At 39.0% G+C, this 18,216-nt stretch overlaps 1 protein-coding gene across 9 annotated transcripts in view; it reads right to left on the bottom strand.

The window, feature by feature from the left end:
* ldb3a (LIM domain binding 3a) overlaps positions 1–18,216 on the bottom strand; it is a 63,043-nt gene that overhangs the window by 19,093 nt on the left and 25,734 nt on the right. For 5 of the 9 annotated variants that reach the window (XM_047154034.2, XM_047154032.2, XM_047154033.2 and 2 more), the window contains 6 exons: positions 17,847–17,922; positions 10,296–10,318; positions 9,237–9,440; positions 7,620–7,649; positions 6,253–6,416; positions 5,322–5,358 (listed from right to left, as the gene is read on the bottom strand). In XM_047154034.2, the coding sequence (XP_047009990.1) occupies positions 5,322–5,358; positions 6,253–6,416; positions 7,620–7,649; positions 9,237–9,440; positions 10,296–10,318; positions 17,847–17,922 (534 nt within the window). Of the gene's footprint in view, positions 1–4,355; positions 4,725–5,321; positions 5,359–6,252; positions 6,417–7,619; positions 7,650–9,236; positions 9,441–10,295; positions 10,319–15,497; positions 15,707–17,846; positions 17,923–18,216 lie in introns of those variants that run through there. The other 4 variants (XM_047154035.2, XM_053679816.1, XM_053679819.1 and 1 more) reach the window with 3 other exon arrangements.

The raw sequence follows: 18,216 nt of genomic DNA, 5'->3' as shown, positions 1-18,216 counted from the left end.
CCCCTGTTCAAACTTTGTATGAAATGTTCCTTTTTTGACAAGAAATATGGGCAGCTAAATTCTGACTGACTTTTGTGAGCAAAAGTCTGAACTCAACAAATGAGCCATAACCATGACAAATCTTGCAACTCTTTAAAATGATTTAATAATTATACATTTAGAGGCACTTTGCACATCACAAACTGCACTTTTAAAAAAAAAGAAAAAAAAGAAAAAGAAATGTCTACAATGTGCAAATTGATATTGCCATTATAATGTACCATTTTCCCTTAGGGTACATTTCAGTCTTTGAGAAGATGGAAGAGTCATTTTAAGCAAAACAGCACCACCTGCTGACTAATTTTCCAAGGCACATGTGCAGACTGCTACTCAGGGAGATCTGCATTGTTCTTATAACAGTTTCACCCATTCCAAAACCAGCAACTTAATGACAGTCTTTGCAGTGTCTAGCTGGAACCTACAGGTTATTGAACACTCCACAGGGTCAGGCCCATTTCCACAAGTTTAATCCTGGAGTATCACTCTGCTGCACTGCTGATGCTTTTCTTTCTTGATTCCACTTGAATCGACCAATAATTAGCTGTGATATTACTGTTAGTAAAGCATTCAATAGTATTGGGCAGTGGTACTCCAGGGAAATATAATTCACACAGACAAACCTTACACTATATCTGTCTGGTAAGCTGTTAAATCATCAGAAAGTGTCCTTACATCCAAAGTATATTTAAACTAATCACTGCCAAACTACTGTTCACTAATATCCCAATATATGAGGCCTAGCACAAAATCATAAAATCACATCAATTCAACTTCTGCATTAGAAAACAAACATACAAGTGTCCAAAACCTTGGACATCTACAACAACTTTATAATGAGTGGGGCTTTATAAGGGTTATAAATGTGGATAATGCATGCTGAATGAAGCAGACACAAGAAGACATTTAAGAGACAGATGAAAGAACAACAATGGGAAAAAAAACGACCACGTGTGAGTCTAGAGAGATATTTTAGGGGATGTTAGTTCATGGATGACTACAGATAAATGAAAAATAAATAGATAGATAGATAGATAGATAGATAGATAGATAGATAGATAGATAGATAGATAGATAATATTAATAATAACCATCCATCCATCCATCTTCTATATCACATATCCTACAGGGTCGCGGGGAACCTGGAGCCCATCCCAGGGAGCATGGGGCACAAGGTGGGGTACACCCTGGACAGGGTGCCAATAATGATAAGAAGAAGAATCCAAAAATGCATGAAAAATTTAAGCAAACAAACAAACAAGTATTCTACCAATAATGATACTGTTAAGAATGTAGTAGTAGACAAATGAATATAACGATCAGCAGTATGACTTGAAGGCTTAATAAAAACAATAAGGAATGTCTGATCTAAAATACTGAAAACAAAAAAGTAAAAAATATAAGAAATGTTGTGTGTATGCGCACACACACACACACACACACACACACACACGCACACACATTTCTACTATTTAATTGCTATTTGAAGTTTAATACTTTAATACTTTTTTACTTGTCAAGTATTTTATAGTGACTATAAACTTACTATATACTTTGAAAACAACGCACCGTGATTAAGCCAATACTAAATTGTAAGACTGAACAGTGGGCATATATAATGGATTTAATAGGTTAATAACAGTACAGTTAAGACTACAGGGGGGAAATCCTACAATTGTGAAACACTGTGCAATAAATCTACACAGTGTTACTGCTGGTGAAGGAGTTAAAGTCTAATTTGGCATGGACAAATATACATATGAATTATGCCTTACAATAGAACAGATGAGGTGGGGGAGTATGAGGCATGTTGTGTATGTACATATGACTGGTTGAGGAAGAGAAAGAGAAATGAAGGCCAGGAGGAAGGTCAGCAATCAAGAGACACTCTTTCAGGTGAAGTTCCATGCACTGCATGCAAGTGCGGGTGGAGGGAGGCTCAGCGGAAACAGAAAAAGCCCAGATGAGAAAGGCCAAGCAGTTAGCAGTGGCGTTGATTGAAACCAAGACCAAAAAGCAGCCAACAACAACAGTCCATGGCACAGCCATCAGTATTTCCCTATGTCACAACCAGACAAGCAGAATTACCTTCAGAAACAAGTTCTTGAAAGGCTTATCGACTCTCTACTTGCAAATACAGATTTCCTTCTTTCCTCTATTATCTCTTTTGCTGGAAGGAAGCACAGATGGCCAAGGGTGCAGAGATCGTATGGTTTCCATCTCCCTGATAAGTCCTCTCAGCCACAACGCAGCTCTACAGAGAAGACGCTATTCCTAGGATTTAAATCTAGCTCCGCTCCTTTAATAACTGCTTGATAAATCTTGGCTTTTTTTTTTTTTTACCAACTTACACTGTATACTTATGACGGTATCCATACTCATGACTGAAGTAATATATCGCACTATATCTGGCTATACAGTGGTAAACTATTAGAAATGCTACCTCCTGAAATACTAAACTCTGCTTAGCTACAGTTGAGTGCAAAGGTTTGCATCCAGGAGAAATGAAAACATATCTAATGTATCTACGGATAAACAGAATTTAAAAAAACATTACAAAAAAGTCAAAAATACATTGTAGGTGCATACTGACATGAGATAAAGTTAAAAAGAAAGGGCTGATCCTCTCATTACAACTGACCATAAATGCTGCTCAAAGAACAGGAAAGAAGATGGAGACAGTTGTTAAAGGAAAAATTAACCCTGAATGACTTGCACATTAATCTTTATAGTAATTAACATACAAGATTTAATGGCATCCGAGGCTTATTTTGAAGTAAAATTTGAGGTGATTGTTTCCTACATTACTCACAATGTCGTGATAGTGGTGACAATGTGAATTAGATATTGCTTCCTCAGTACCTAAAGAGAACCATGCAGCAGTGCTTTAGTCCTTTAGTCCGTCCAGCTCTCACACCTCCTCGTCTGTACACTCTGTTCACAACAGATCACCTTCCAAAGCTGAAGCCATCAGCACCACTACGCTCAACATCTTGTAGGCTGCGATCTAGCCGAGCCGAGCCGATGCCATAACGCAGCACAACTGCATCCATCGTATAGCTGCATCACATTCTGGAGCTTTCAGTCCAATGCTTGCTGTTTCCACTACTTCCATGTTGGATTTCTCATTAATAAGACAGAGACCATTGCTGGACAATGGTGCGTGAGAAAAGAAGCTCTTGATGTTATGTTTTTCAGCATAATAATGAAACACAACCACTGTCCACTATCTTTGAGATTGATGAAATCCCCCCCTAACCTTCCCCGCCGCCCCCCCCATTTTTCCCATCGGCTCAGAACGCAACTGCTATCTTGTTATGAGAATAACAAAAATATAGCACCGAGCAACAAATTAGCACCAGAAACACTAAACACACCACAGACATGTCAATATAAATATATTTAACATGTTTCAGCAATAAGGTGACTTTTAAGGGCATATGATCTATTCCGGAAGGAAAATCCAGACTGATGTTTTGTTGCTGTTTTTTGCCCACTATTAATAATTTAACATACACTATTTGATCAAATTTATTACTTGTGATACTGAGGGAACATCTGTGAGTCATCTTCATTTGGTTCTAAGGGTATGCAAACCTTTGCACTCAACTGTAAGCTCTCAGAACAGCAAATGCTGTGAGTTTATATAAAGTAAAGGCTGGATTAACTAAAAATACCTTCAAGAAACAGACATGTCTCAGACTTTTAATAACCCTGCCTAGCACTATGTGTTTTTACGAACTTCTATTTAAGATCTGCAAGAAAGAACTGGAAGCTGAAGATCATGTGTCTACACGGCATGCTCTGAGCACTAAATATCTGCTCTCTCTATAAACTGTCTAAATCACGGGTGTCCAATCTTTTCCACAAAGGGCTTGTGTGGGTGCAGGTTTTCATTTCAACCAATGAGCAGCCACACCTGATTCCACCCGTTTAATCAGTTTCTCTTGGCTATGAGAAGACTCCGGTTGGGGTTCTACTTGGTTAGAATGAAAACCTGCACCCACACCGGCCCTTTGTGGATATGATTGGACACCCCTGGCCTAAATGATCAATTATTCAGCAAACTGACCCCATTACAACGTACTACACTAATCACAATATCCAATCTACTATTTAAATGAATATTACATTAACAAATGAATAAAAATACACAGACCTAATAATCTCCACAAGCAGCTTGCTTAATTATCACTCAATCATACTTTGCCTTTAATCCAGATCTTTTTTTGCAGATTTAAACAGTTCCTATTTCAATCATTTTATCAAGCAAATTCAATAGAAGCAAAATGCCAAGAAACCTGCCCAATATTTTTCAGTTAACAGTCCAACAGCTTTTATTTGCTGATTATCATAGACTCAGATACAGAGACAGCGTGAGGAAACATTACACAATGGCCAAGACATTCCATAAAACATTCTACAATCCAGCCACAACATTGTGAGAGTATACAGTGTGAATATGAAATCTGTCCATGGGACTGTGCTGATTGAACCAACTTTGTCTTCTCTCTCAGTCCTTCACTCTCACATGCTTTGCCTGTCTACTTTCCATGACATCATCTGCCTACCGCTGTCTGTCCTGAGCTCTTTAGTGAGCTAAGTTAAGGATTTGAGCAGACAGGCCATTGTGCCAGTTTTTCAGTTTGGCAAAACGAGGGCCTTTAGCTCCTGACTCAAATATTTCTCTGTGGCATGAAGAGAGGTATAGAGAAAAAGACAGAAAGAGAAAGACAAGAGGAGAAGGGAAAAGAAAGAAGTGAGTTACTGATGAATGATGATGACCTCCACTCCAAGACCACTGTCTAAGATCAGTGAGTGTTCAAATACACTCCACGTCCTATAAATTTTGTCTTTAAATAAGAACACTGCTATCTAAGGTCATATCTAACACGTGAGATTATATGACTTTCAAATTTGCTGAATGACACAGTAGACTCTACAAAAAAGGGTTCTTCAAATGGTTCTTCGCTTACTAAAAGGATTCTAATTTGGACCTCTTTCTTATACTATGTTGTATAGTTCTACCCTTCTTTAAAAGTTCCTTTAGAGTGACAGCTAAAGAACCCTTAAGTCATACAGTGCATGACTGTAAGAATCATTAAAAATGCGTGTGGGTGGAGTATGAGATGATGTTTGTTTAAATAATGTTAAAGTTCAGCACAGAGAGGGGTCAGGCTACGGAGGTGCAGGTCAGTCCTTTATGTTTCGAATCGAGTTTTATCACAACTAGTCAATAATACGATGTCTTTGGCCACCAGGTGCTGCTGCTGCTAGCTGCCTACCTCGCTCTTGTAAGAGCTTCCTCGTCTGGGTCTTGCACTGCAGAAGAAAAGAGCGAGAAGAAAAGATTGAAGAATATTAGAGACCAGTAATCCTTCACCATGATAAGTTTATTAATTACGCCTAGCCTTTCAGTGAATAATTTCACCAGGTACTAAGAGAAACTGCTTGTTGTTGTTTACTTAACCTTCATGCTCTGTTGCATAATTTGAAATAGATATAACAGATATAAGCCCTCTCTTTTGAATTTTATTCCAAAAACTAAAACTTCATCTCATTCTGGCACTTTCAAGGCTGATAATGAGACTTTTTCCAATATGAAACCGAGCAGATAAAGTTCAGTGGACCATATTTGAGCGAATTTAGTTTAAATAAGCACGCATAGTGAAAGAGTTAATACCAAAAATTGTGCTTATTGGTATTCAAATCTTAAATGTAACTACTCTACTCAGACAGTAGGGCAGAGTTTGCCGAAAACAGTGGCGTGTCTCACTTATGAATGATTCTGGCCTTCCATTTTTTATGTGTGAGTGAGGAGCAGTATTACATCTGACAATTCAACATAATAATGACGTTAAATTATTCAAGGAGATTATTACATTCATGGATATAATATTATTAATTACTAAATTGTACCATCACTTTTTCTTTTCTTTTTTTTGCACAGTAGACATCGAATGAGACAGCATCGTAATCAGAGACCTTGTTTATCACAAGGACCAAATTAAATATACATAAAATTACGTCCTTTAGACCAGTGGCACATCTCTACAGTAAAGAACATTCCTACTATACACTTAACATCATAATAATGAATCGCTGAAAACATTAATTATTTATATTGTTCCATTTTTAATAATGATAGCTAACAGTTTATTGTCGTGAACAGAACATGAAGGTTAAATGGTGTGTGGGTCTGGAGGGCACACTCACAGTATTCAGTGCCGGTGACATGGGCAAGGAGGCGGAAGGACTTGGATTGCATGTGGGCGGCTCTCCGTGCCCACTCAGCAGGCTCCAGCACTTCTCCGCTGGCATTCACAGCCTGATACACTGGGGAAGCACTGTCTACAACACGCTCTTTAACAGGCAGACTACTGTAACCACAGAGAGAGCCGCAACCGTAAAGCACACACTCCTCAGATGGCCCGAGGTTTACGTGAGTGTACTGAGTGACTGGGTTAACTGCAAAAAGGTCCTTTTATGATATGTATTAAATATTTCCCAGCTTATACTAATAGGTGTTAGTAGTTGTCATAGAGCTAACAAAGGTAAAGTTACTAAGTTTATCTTCTGTGCTTTCATTATTTGTGAATTACAATCTTTTCTATACTAAGGTACAGAGGGAAAAGCCAGCACTCTCTAGCGTAAGCTGACAAGCGTAAGAGGAAAGGCATGGGACATGATTGCTTTCTAAACAGCAGAAGCTTGTCTAGTGCATCACTACCAGTGCAAACATTCAGTTCACATCAATCTCTTGCCCAGAAGGATGACATTAGAGAGTAGAGCAGTGATATTGTGGTTCCCGCATTTAATGTTTGACATATAAGTGAATAAAATCATTAACAAATCACCACACCAAATAGCCACAGTGAACAAAGCCCATTTCAACAGACCTTCCTCCACTATTCTAATGGTCAGTGGTAAGTTTCTTTAAAACTACAGTTCCCAAGTAGTGCAACAGAGAAGTGTTCACCCTCTAATCAAATCCTGAATGCAACATCCACAGCCAACAGCCAGAGTCAAAAACAGGCAAAGTTGGCCATGTTCTCTTGGTGGTGGGGGGTCAGACAATCGTGAGCAATCTAAACAATCTAATCTAAACAATCGTGAGCATGTGTGAGCTCATGTACGCAGAAGAGGGTAGTTTGTGCTTTCTTCTGAGCGTGTGCTGTGACTTTGCATGAGCAGCAGTATAACACGGAGGAAGCATGTGCTAGCCCTCAACCTCCCTGGCTGGTAGGAGAGAACTAGCTCGTGGGTGGCAATTGGCAAAATGAGCAATTTGAGAGAAATTAGGGTTTTTTAAAAAAAAAAAAACACACAAAAAAACCTACAGCTCATATGGAATCATTAAGATGACAAATATTGTATGTTCTCATGAGCAACATCAAGTATATCATTCAGACCTAACAGGTGAAAATGAGGGTTTAAGAGAAGCAGAGAAATGAAAAGATTGTCAGGGTTTAGAGATGAGGTGTGTAAACATGCTGGGTTGAATGAGAAAGACAAAGAGAGACTGCGCTGTGGGAGAATGAATGACCAAAGTGAATAATGAATACATGAATTGAGCTACTTACGAAAGGGGAGAGCCAGAGAGAGCCTCATCGCTGGGAAATGTCACCCAGCCAAGGCAGCAGAGGGGCACAGAGAGACAGCAGAGGAGCACAGAGGGACAGCAGAGGGGCACAGAGGGACAGCAGAGGGGCACAGAGAGAGGGTGGAGCCATGGATGAACATGAGTGAGGAGGGGCAATGAGACGGACACAACTGACCCATCAGACAGACATTTATGAAAAATCTCTGTGTAGCTTCCTACAGAAACATCTTATTTGCCTATCATATACCACATACATACACTCTTAGAAAAAAGTGTTCTTTGTGGGTTCTTTGCACAGGTAAGGGTTCCTAACTTTCTAAAATGGGTTCTACTTGGAATCCTATTTGATAGTGAAACCCTTAAAGGTTCAAGGTATGTCTCCACAACAGAGGAGTTTCACTATCTGAGAAGATTCAAACATGAGTTCTTTGAACAGTTAAGGGTTCTGTCACAGGGTAATACATAAAGGAACATACTTTTTTCCTAAGAGTGTAAAAGCCGGAGCTGTAATATGTATAACATACAGTATTACAGCATTCACACCCCCAACAAGACCAAAACTCGGGTGTAAATCTGATCATGCCCATTCAACCGAAAGCCATTCTAATGAATAAATTATCATGATAATCAATGAGACATGTTAAGTTCATTCTAATACCAATCTTAGGTTACTACAATTCTAGGTTACTACAGTCTGTGTGATTTTGTGTGATCGAGCTTTTACTAACTTCACAACTCATTCTATTCAAGTCCACTCTATCTATAGGGTTTAACATGAAACCAATGAATCTACACTACCAGTAAAAACATTTGGACACATTTGCTCATAGAAGAATTTTCTTCATTTTTGCTATTTTCTACTATTTCAGAATAAAAAATAATTAACTCTATGGAACAACACATGGCAATTACACAGTGGCTAAGAAACTATTGTGTATTTTTGGCATCTTCTCTACCAGCTACATGAAGCTGTTTCGAAAAAGTTCTCAAATAAGCTGAGTTTCTCATTGCTTCTCTAAATGAAAACTATTTGTTTGGGGAAACAATTACATTTTAAATAAAAATGACTATTAAAAATACATTATGATTCACAAATAAATTTACACATGGACGTTAACTAAACTATTAGTATTTTGTCTTATATAACTATAAGCCTTTATCAAAATGTCTTTAAGGCACTGAAAAATGTGTTGTGTCCAAACCTTTGACTGGAAGTGTACATAAAACTGCACAGCTAGCTAAATAATAACAAAAGCTAATATCCACAAAAACACTTAGAGTAGCTGTAACAACACACATGAATACATGTGACTAGAAACATACAGCTAGTGTTCCCCACAAACGCTTTGTACACGCTCAAAGCAACATGAAGTCTTACTAAAACCCATTCAGCAGTCCTTTGCATGTAACCGAACTACACAATCAACAGAAAATAATGGGTGTAAGAGAAAAATAATTGGCCATCTTGATGGAAATCTTCAGCACATAGCAGCAGCTGAACCAAGCACAGCTATTTGACCAGCACAAAGGGGAGGATGGCTCATGCAAGCAGGAGAGAAAAGACAAAAGAAAGGCAAGGTGGTGCATTTGGTCTTACCCGGACATTTCAGCCCCTCTGGCCTGAGACTGACCAGCGATTGCGTCCATGATGGCATCCTGCGAGTACATGCTAATCGGAGTGTTGTACTGGGCGTGGATGATGGTGGCCTTGCCTCCCGGCCCCTTCACTTCAATGGGCTTGTTGGTGGAAAGAGCCGTGTCCTTCAGGGCAATGGGGTTGAAACTGGGCACATACTCGTTGCTGTGGTGGTAGAGTTAGTTGGATGTGGGGAAAAGGTGAAAAAGAGAGGGGAAAGGGGCATGAAGAGAGAGCAAGGGAGGAGAGATGGTGTAGTGATGGCTAGAGGGTAAGACATGCAGGAAAGAGAACGTAAAAAGTTCCTTTGCAGAAAAGGAGACTTTAAAGGAGCTATGGTGCAAATTTTGAATGTGCAACCTGATTACTCATTATTTCTTCTTGTATTTATGCTTAAAATAAAATCAATAGTGTCTTTTAGATACGTCAATGTTTTAATCTAAACTTAGAATTGACACAATGGGGTAAGATGATTAACGCTTCTCGGGGTAATTCATCCTAAAACAATGTAAATTATATGCCAAAATTAGCATTCCAATGCATATAAATTAGCTCCTTTAAATACCACAATAAAAAGCATCCTGCACACGTCAACTATCGACAACCAGCCATAAATTCTGCCCATAACTCTTGTCACAACACCGTAACAGTTCTATGTCATCATCATGCTGGCCACAACCAATGATCAGAATGTAAGCTCTGAATATGACAAACATGCAGCTACAGAGATCATCAGTCTATCCATTCTACAGTCCCATCATTCCTGAGCACACCATGACACAACACAGCGCCACACACTGACATATACATGAAGCATATGCTGGTATGAGCCAGACAAATCTGCTTTCTCAACTCTGCAAAGCAAGATTAATCACAAATTCACAAACTCAGGTAGACAGATTTCAACTGACAATACACAGAATGCTGGACTGCACAAAAATCAAGGACCTGAACACGACACAGACACAGACATGCACATAAACAACACAGCACTACGGCACTCAGTGGCATGGTACTAACTTGATAGGCATGTTGGTAACAACCTATGGTTGCAAGAATAAAGAGAGATAGAAAAGAAAAAAAAAACATCTGTTAAGTGAGTCACAATCTGATGCCGTGTCTGAATTTGTTCCTTCGCCTTATTATACACTACTTGGGGTGCGGCCATTTTGTAGTGGTGTTTAAATTTTTAATGGAGAAAATATACTCCATGAATATTTTACTATATTATTACCCATAGTACACCGTAAATCCGGTGTACAACCAATATACACTCCTTCCACACTACAGTGCACACGATATGACCAAAAGGTTGTGGACACCTGACCATCACACTTACATGTAGGCCTTCCCCAAACTGTTGCCACAAAGTTGGAAGCACACAATTGTACAGAGTGTTGAGTCAAAGTTTAAGGCTCTGTGTTTCTGATCAGAAGGTTGGGGGTTCAAGCCAAAGCACCACCAAGCTGCCGATGTTGGGCCCTATCTGCTCCAGGGGTGCCTTATCATCATGGCTCTGACCCCAACTTCCAAACAAGCTGGGATATGTGAAAAAATTATTTCACTGTGCTGTAATGTATGTAATGTGACACTCATATGGCCTGCAGAGAGCCCTGACCTCAACCCCACTGAAGACCTTTGGGATGAACTGGAACGGCAACCCTGGCATTCTCACCCGATATCAGTGCCTGACCTGTGCTCTTGTGGCTGAATGGGCAAATCCCTACAGCCATGGACTAAATCTGGAATCAGGTGTTTGAAAAGCACATCAGGTATCCACAAACCTCTGGCCATATAGTGTATAATAATTGCTTTTGAAAAGATCTGCTACTGCTGGGCCTCTATGCTGAATCTGGACATGAAACAGTAAGTACACTCCAGGGAAATTATAGTTGTTGTTTTTACATATTTGGACAAGCAAACATTTGCTCCTCTTTGAAACAGTGCCTATTAATAAAGCTGATACACTCTATTAAATGACATAACATTGACATTATGTAGTCATTTTCACAGTTTAAATTAAAAAAAAACAAACAAACAACAGATCGGTCACATGGAAAAAAAGTAAGTACACCCCTACATTTAATCACACCTTCAAATCCATATAATTAGAATCAGGTGTTCAAGATTGGGTGCCAGTGATTAGAACCTGCTTAGGGAGTGCAGGTGGAACCTGTCTTATTTATACCCCTCTCATATCTAGTGTCTGGTGTTCCCTTTGTTATTGAGGTGTGTGGTGTCATCATGCCAAGATCTAAAGAGTTCTGGAAGGAGAGAGTTCTCAGAAAAAAGGTTGTGGATACCTATGAGTCTGGCAAAGGAATGAAAAATATCTACAAATTATTTGAAATACATCCTTCCACTGTAAGGAAAACAATCTACAAATGGTGCAGATTTCTAACGACTGCTAATTTGTCCAGGACAGGCTGTCCCAGTAAATTCAGCCCAAGAGCAGACCGTCTGATGCAAAAAGAATTCTCCAAGAACCCCGAAAGTTCATTACAGGATCTGCTAGTAAGTCTTGCAACTGTTGGTGTCAAAGCGCATGCTTCTACCATCAGAAAGAGATTGCACAAATTTGAACTGCATTTGAGGTGTGTCAAGAAAAAGCCTTTGCAAGACTACAGTTTGCCAATGAGCATATAGACAAATACCCGGCCTTTTGGAATAATGTGCGCTGGACAGATGAATCAAGGATAGAGTTTGGCAAAGACCAAAGACAGCTGTTCAGGAGAAGCAACTCATACCAACTGTGCTGCACAGTGGTGGAAATGTTATGGTCTGGGGTTGCTTCACTGCCTAAGGGACTGGACAGCTTGCACTCATCGATTCAAGTATGAATTCTGCATCATATCAAAGAGTGCTTGAAGATAATGGGAGGTTATCTGTCCAAAAGTTGAAGTTGAACCAAAAGTGGACCTTTCGACAGGATAATGATCCTAAGCACGCTAGCAAATCCATCAAGGAATGGCTCCAAAAGAAGAAATGGAGGGTTAAGGAATGGCCTGGTCAAAGCCTGGATCTGGACAGTACATACAAGAAACCACTCAAACATCTTGCAAATGAAAGAATATTACATGGGAGAGTTGTCAAAATTTCCAGCAATCTGACGTCAGAAGAAGTTATTTCTACTAGCTTCTGAGGCCAAGGGTGTACTTACTTTTCCACAGAAGAATATCACATCTATTGATATTTCTGTTGTTTGCCAAATTTGATCAAGGAATTATTCAAGGAAATGAAGAGAAAATCTGGTATAAAATTGTGGACAGTCATCGGGTGGGATATATGTTTACACACTTACAGTCAAAGAGTGAAAATGAATCAAACAGCGCTGCTAACAGGACAGAAACATAAAATATGCGTTCTCACTCAACTCACACAATTAGCAACACTATTTCCTCATGAAGTAAACATTGTCCTAATGGCCTCATTGGGCTATACTGAGCTGCAATTTATTTTTCATCTCTAAAAGAAAAACCCTTCAGTGTGAACTCTTCAGATGATGCATTATTCATTGCTTGAAGGGGGAACTCTAGATGAGTTGTGAGAGGGAGAGGGAAGGATATCATATTGGTGTGACAACTAGACACTTGAAACTTGACAATCCATGGCCTTTTATAGAGAGAGGTGTAACAGGTGCTCTCTCTCTCTCTCTCTCTCTCTCTCTCTCTCTCTCTCTCTCTCACTGCACTGATCTCTTTAAACTATCTGAAACATAAATGGCAGGTCTCAGAACTTTTATAGAACAGAATCCTCATACCACATAGAAACACTGACATTTATATGTCACAGGAAAGTAAAATGATATTTGTGCTACATTTAGTAAATCAGTAAGTGTCTGTTGATGTCATGGTGCAACATTATATTGCCAAAAGTTTATAGACACCTGACTATTACACCCATATGTGCTTTCTGAACATCCCATTCTAGATTTAGTCCCTCTTTGCTGTTAAAATAACCTCCACTCTTCTGGGAAGGCTTTCCCCTAGATTTTGGAGTGTGCTTATGGGGATTCAGCTACAAGAGCATTAGTGAGGCCAGGCACTGATGTCAGGTGAGGAGGCCTGGGGTGCAGTCAGTGTTCCCATTTATCCCAAAAGTGTTCAGTGGGGTTGAGGTAAGGACTCTGTGCAGGCCAATCAAATTCTTTGACTCCAACCTTGGCAAACCATATGTTCATGGATCTCATGGGTATAGTCATGCTGCAAAATTGTTTGGGCCCCTTAGTCCCAGTGAAGGGAAATCTTAATGAAACAGCATACAGAGACATCCTATACAGTTGTGTGCTTCCACCTTTGTGGCAACAGTTTAGGGAAGGCCAACATAATCGATAAATACTGATCTATAATAATAGAATTCCAGGATGAATAAAAAAAAAATTAATGTATGAATCCTCTACAAACATTTCAAAACATCTTTAAAAAATAAATAACCCACCAAAAGAATACCAAATTGTTCAGGGCTTATGAAAGGGACAGGGCACAGTTATGCATGCAGGAAAGATTTTCACGATCAATGTCAGCCGATAATAGTTTAAAAACATCCGATGATCAGGGCCGAGTATATCCTGTCAATCAAAAGAGGGCGGGAAAACACATCAACTTCGTGCTGTGTGTAAAGATGATGTCTCTTGTGTGGAATGATGTTAAAACTGCAGCCTGTACTCTCTGTAATCTCTGCACTGCTAAAAATTTTACACCGGACACTGCAGCAGTGAAGCAGGAGTTTCGGCGTCGAGTCGAATTTTTTTTCCCCTGCGCTGCTCGCGCTGAATTAAAGCACAGTACACCGTTGAAAGATTTAAATGAAGATGAGTTTACAAAAAAGTATATATATATATTGCACAGAAAAATATATTTGTAGAGTAGTGTATTTCATATACAGTTAATGTTAATATATAAAAAGAAAGCTGATATTATATATTACCAGTTTGATGTTCAGTGATGAAGTAGAAATGCTTTTATTCGTGGTGAGTGAATGTGAGAGTAACAGGAGGCTTTTTAGACTTCAGTCAATGTTAATATGAATTAATAACATTCAATAAGTTAAGAAATCTTACTTTAATCTTCAGAATTGAGTTCATGTGTTAATGTTAATTTGAGTAATGTGTTTTCTGTTTATGAGACCGAAATAAAGTTTTTATTTGTATTTCCTTCAGAATTGTGGAATTCATTATTATTATTTAAAAGAAGGCATAAAAGGCAGAACTATTGGTTATCGTATCGGTAATCGGCCGATATCACTCTGAATATTCGGTTATCGTATCGGCTGAGAAATTTAGTATCGGTGCATCTCTACTTAAGATACACTAAGCATTTTTGTTACTTGTTATGTTTCACAGATTTTAACACGAATGAACATTTTCAGAAATGAATGAACATCTGTGAAACTGGTCACTTAGTTTGTCTCCTGTGGGCACGTAGTGACCACTACTGTTGTCACTTGTGGAAGTGCAATGTCCAGAGTTCCAAACACACTAAATGTTGTGGCTGATTAACAAAAATTTCTGTCTTCTTCATGCCCTAAGGATGTGTAAATTTTGCACATCTATTGTAGATGTATAACAACTGAAATTTGTAGAATATAAGGAATGTGTAGCATGTCATTAGACCTTGAGATCAGTGTCAAAGTGTCCTGAAGGTGGATCATTAAACTGGGCTTTGTTACCTTTGGAGTAAATCCTTTTTTTTTTCTTTCATATTTTAATTCTGGTGTGGATTTTGATTGACAACAGTTTGAAATGTTTAATAAAAAAAAAAAGATTGAAAATGTTATGCCTAGAGGAAACTGATTTTTACAAAACATAGTCTTGTGTCAGAGCACCTGTTGGAAGGCAACCAATCGGCTGCAAGTGTTTGTGGTGTGTATAGTACATCACGCATGACTCTGGCGTGTGTGAACCCAGGCCTGAAGAGAGTTCATGTCCTAGACGGTATGGGAACCACTGCTGTATCGAATTACAAACTGCTTTTTACACTGCTGTCATCCTTCTGTCACACAACATATGCCAGTTAGCAGCCATGTGGGCCAGACCCCTCAAATTCGTTATATACATTGTATTTGTGCAGCTTGTCCAGCATCATAAGCAAGCAAGCTGAATTTTATCTGTCAATTCCAGCTTTTTTTGTCCATTAACATCTCAAGCATTCAGTAGGATTTGCTGGGTATTACCACAGCTGGTTACTGGCATGTTGTATGTACCTAATATACCTGCTTACATACCACAGTGGCTCGCCTGAGCCCAGGCTTTTAGCTCTCTCCTGAAGCATGGCCATTTCTCTCAGCGTTTCTGCTGAGTACAGTCCAATTGGTGAGTTATATTGCTGCCTCTTTTGTGTGCTAGAGGACGGGCTGAGCTCCTGTGTATTGCAGTGGTAGGAATTTGTTTCAGCACAGGTAGCAAGACCACCATTGATTTGATAAGGATGACCCTTAAAGGAGGAGACACATGGATAAAAAGAACAGGAGGTCAGAAGAAGACCTAGATGTGTGGTTCTCAAAAGTGGGGTCCCAAGAGGTCCGCTTTTTTATCAGTAAAAAAAAAAATGTTATTGTGGTGGTCATTACTGACATCTACTATAATTATTACTGTTATTGCTGATATATTTATTATTTTCATTACTGTAGTTACAGTGCCCTCCACTAATATTGGCACTAATATTGGTAAATATGTGCAAAGATGGCTGTGAAAATTGTCTTTATTGTTTAACCTTTTGATCTTTTGTTAAAAAAATTAACAAAAATACTCTGCTCTCATGGATATCAAACAATTACAAAAAAAAAATTACACAGGATTATCAACAAAACTTTTTTTTGTTAAATATAAGTGTGCAACAATTATTGACCCTTTTATTCAATACTTTGTGTTACCTCCCTTTGCCAAGATAACAGCTCTGAGTCTTCTCCTATAATACCTGATGAGGTTGGAGAATACATGGTAAGGGATCTGAGACCATTCCTCCATACAGAATCTCTCCTTCACATTTTCAGGTCCACGCTGGTGGACTCTCCTCTTCAGTTCACCCCACAGGTTTTCTATAAGTCAGGGGATTCTGATGGCCATGGCAGGACCTTGATTTTTTGGCCAGTAAACCATTTTTTGTGTTGATTTTGATGTATGTTTTGGATCATTGTCCTGTTGGAAGATCCAACCATGGCCCATTTTAAGCTTTCTGGCAGAGGCAGTCAGGTTTTCATTTAATATCTGTTGATATTTGTTAGAGTCCATGATGCCATGTATCCTAACAAAATGTCCAGGTCCTCTTGCAGAAAAACAGCCCCATAACATTAAAGAGCCACCACCATATTTAACCGTGGGCATGAGGTACTTTTCCTTATGGCTATCTCTCTGTGTGCACCAAAACCATCTCCGGTGCCAAAAAGCTCTATTTTGGTTTCATCTGATCATAGAACCCGATCTCATTTGAAGTTCCAGTAGTGTCTGGCAAACTGAAGATGCTTAAGTTTGTTTTTGGATGAGAGTAGAGGCTTTTATCTTGAATCCTTTCCAAACAACTTGTGGTGATGTGGGTGACTTCGGATTGTAGTTTTGGAGACTTTCTGACCCCAAGACGCAACTAACTTCTTCAATTCTCCAGCTGTGATCTTTGGAGTTTTTTTGGCAACTCAAACCATCCTCTTCACAGTGCGTCGAGACAATATAGACACACGTCCAATTCCGGGTGTATTCATAACATTTCCAGTTGACTGGAACTTCTTAATTATTACCCTGATGGTGGAAATGGGCATTTTCAATGCTTGTGCTATATTCCTTGCTCTTACCCATTGTTATGAATGACTAAGGGAATTTGGTCTACACGTTACCTCATCTTTATACCCTTGAACAGTAAGTCATGGTTGAACAATTTCCTTTTCCTAGTACACCCAGGTGTACTAATTTAATTTTTTAAATATCCATGGGAATATACGTCAAATAATTTTTCCTCATAGGAATTCACAGGGGTGCCAATGATTGTTGCACACCTAAATATTTATATTTAACAAAGATACTTTTTTGGATAAACCTGTGTTGTGTTTACAATGTTTTGATATCCATGGGAGCAGAGTATTTTTGCGAATTGTTTAAACAAAAGATCAAAGGGTTAAACAAAAAAGATATATTTTATTTTTCCCTGGCCATAAAAAGAGTAAAAGCCTTAATCTAGATGCTACTGAATTTATTTAAATGAAAAATTCTACTGTAATGTTGAATGAACTGATTTTCTAAATAGACTGCACCTTGTTTTGCAACCACTGGAGGGCATTATCAGATTTTCCACAAATGTTAACCCAAGTAAACTGGCATTGCTCTGAAAATGAAAGGCATTCTTGGAAAACTCTCGCACCCAGAGGCACATGCTCGGCTTAGCGTCCTGCAGAGGTGCATCTGTGTAATAATCTGAGCACAACTTCATCTAAGCTGACCCTTAGGCAGCTTTCCCATAAGAGTGAATATCCACAAAACTACACACAAAAAAAAATCATATTCATAGCTTGGGTTACAGGGAACATGACTTCTGCTCGGATTGAAAGTAGATGCATAGAAATTCTTTAAGCCTGGCTAGCACATACCTTCTGGTGAGGGATGACAGGAATTGAAGTGTCAATTCTTGGTGCAGTCATGGACAAAGGGACTGGGCGCTTTGACCTACAGCAAAACAGATGGCTGTCAGAGTTCATTCATAAGAGAGCCACAGCATGCAACACAAAGCTGATTAAAAAAAGCAATCTCCATGACAGGTCTGACTGTAATCTCAACAGAAACAGATCAGTGACAGAAGAGGATAAGGGCAGAAATGAGGAACACCTGAATAATTGTACCAATCTCATACATAGTGCAATATCCAGGAGCACTTTCAGTTACAAACTCATTCCACCAAGGTGAGTTAGAAAGGACTTTGGGAGATCTTTCCTGACAGCTGCTATCAGACTCGCAATTTCT

The sequence above is a fragment of the Ictalurus punctatus genome, chromosome 3, assembly GCF_001660625.3.
Source record: "Ictalurus punctatus breed USDA103 chromosome 3, Coco_2.0, whole genome shotgun sequence".
NCBI classification, from domain to species: Eukaryota; Metazoa; Chordata; class Actinopteri; order Siluriformes; family Ictaluridae; genus Ictalurus; species Ictalurus punctatus.
Note: the sequence above shows the minus strand (reverse complement) of the source record. Positions and strands in the feature narration are given on the sequence as shown.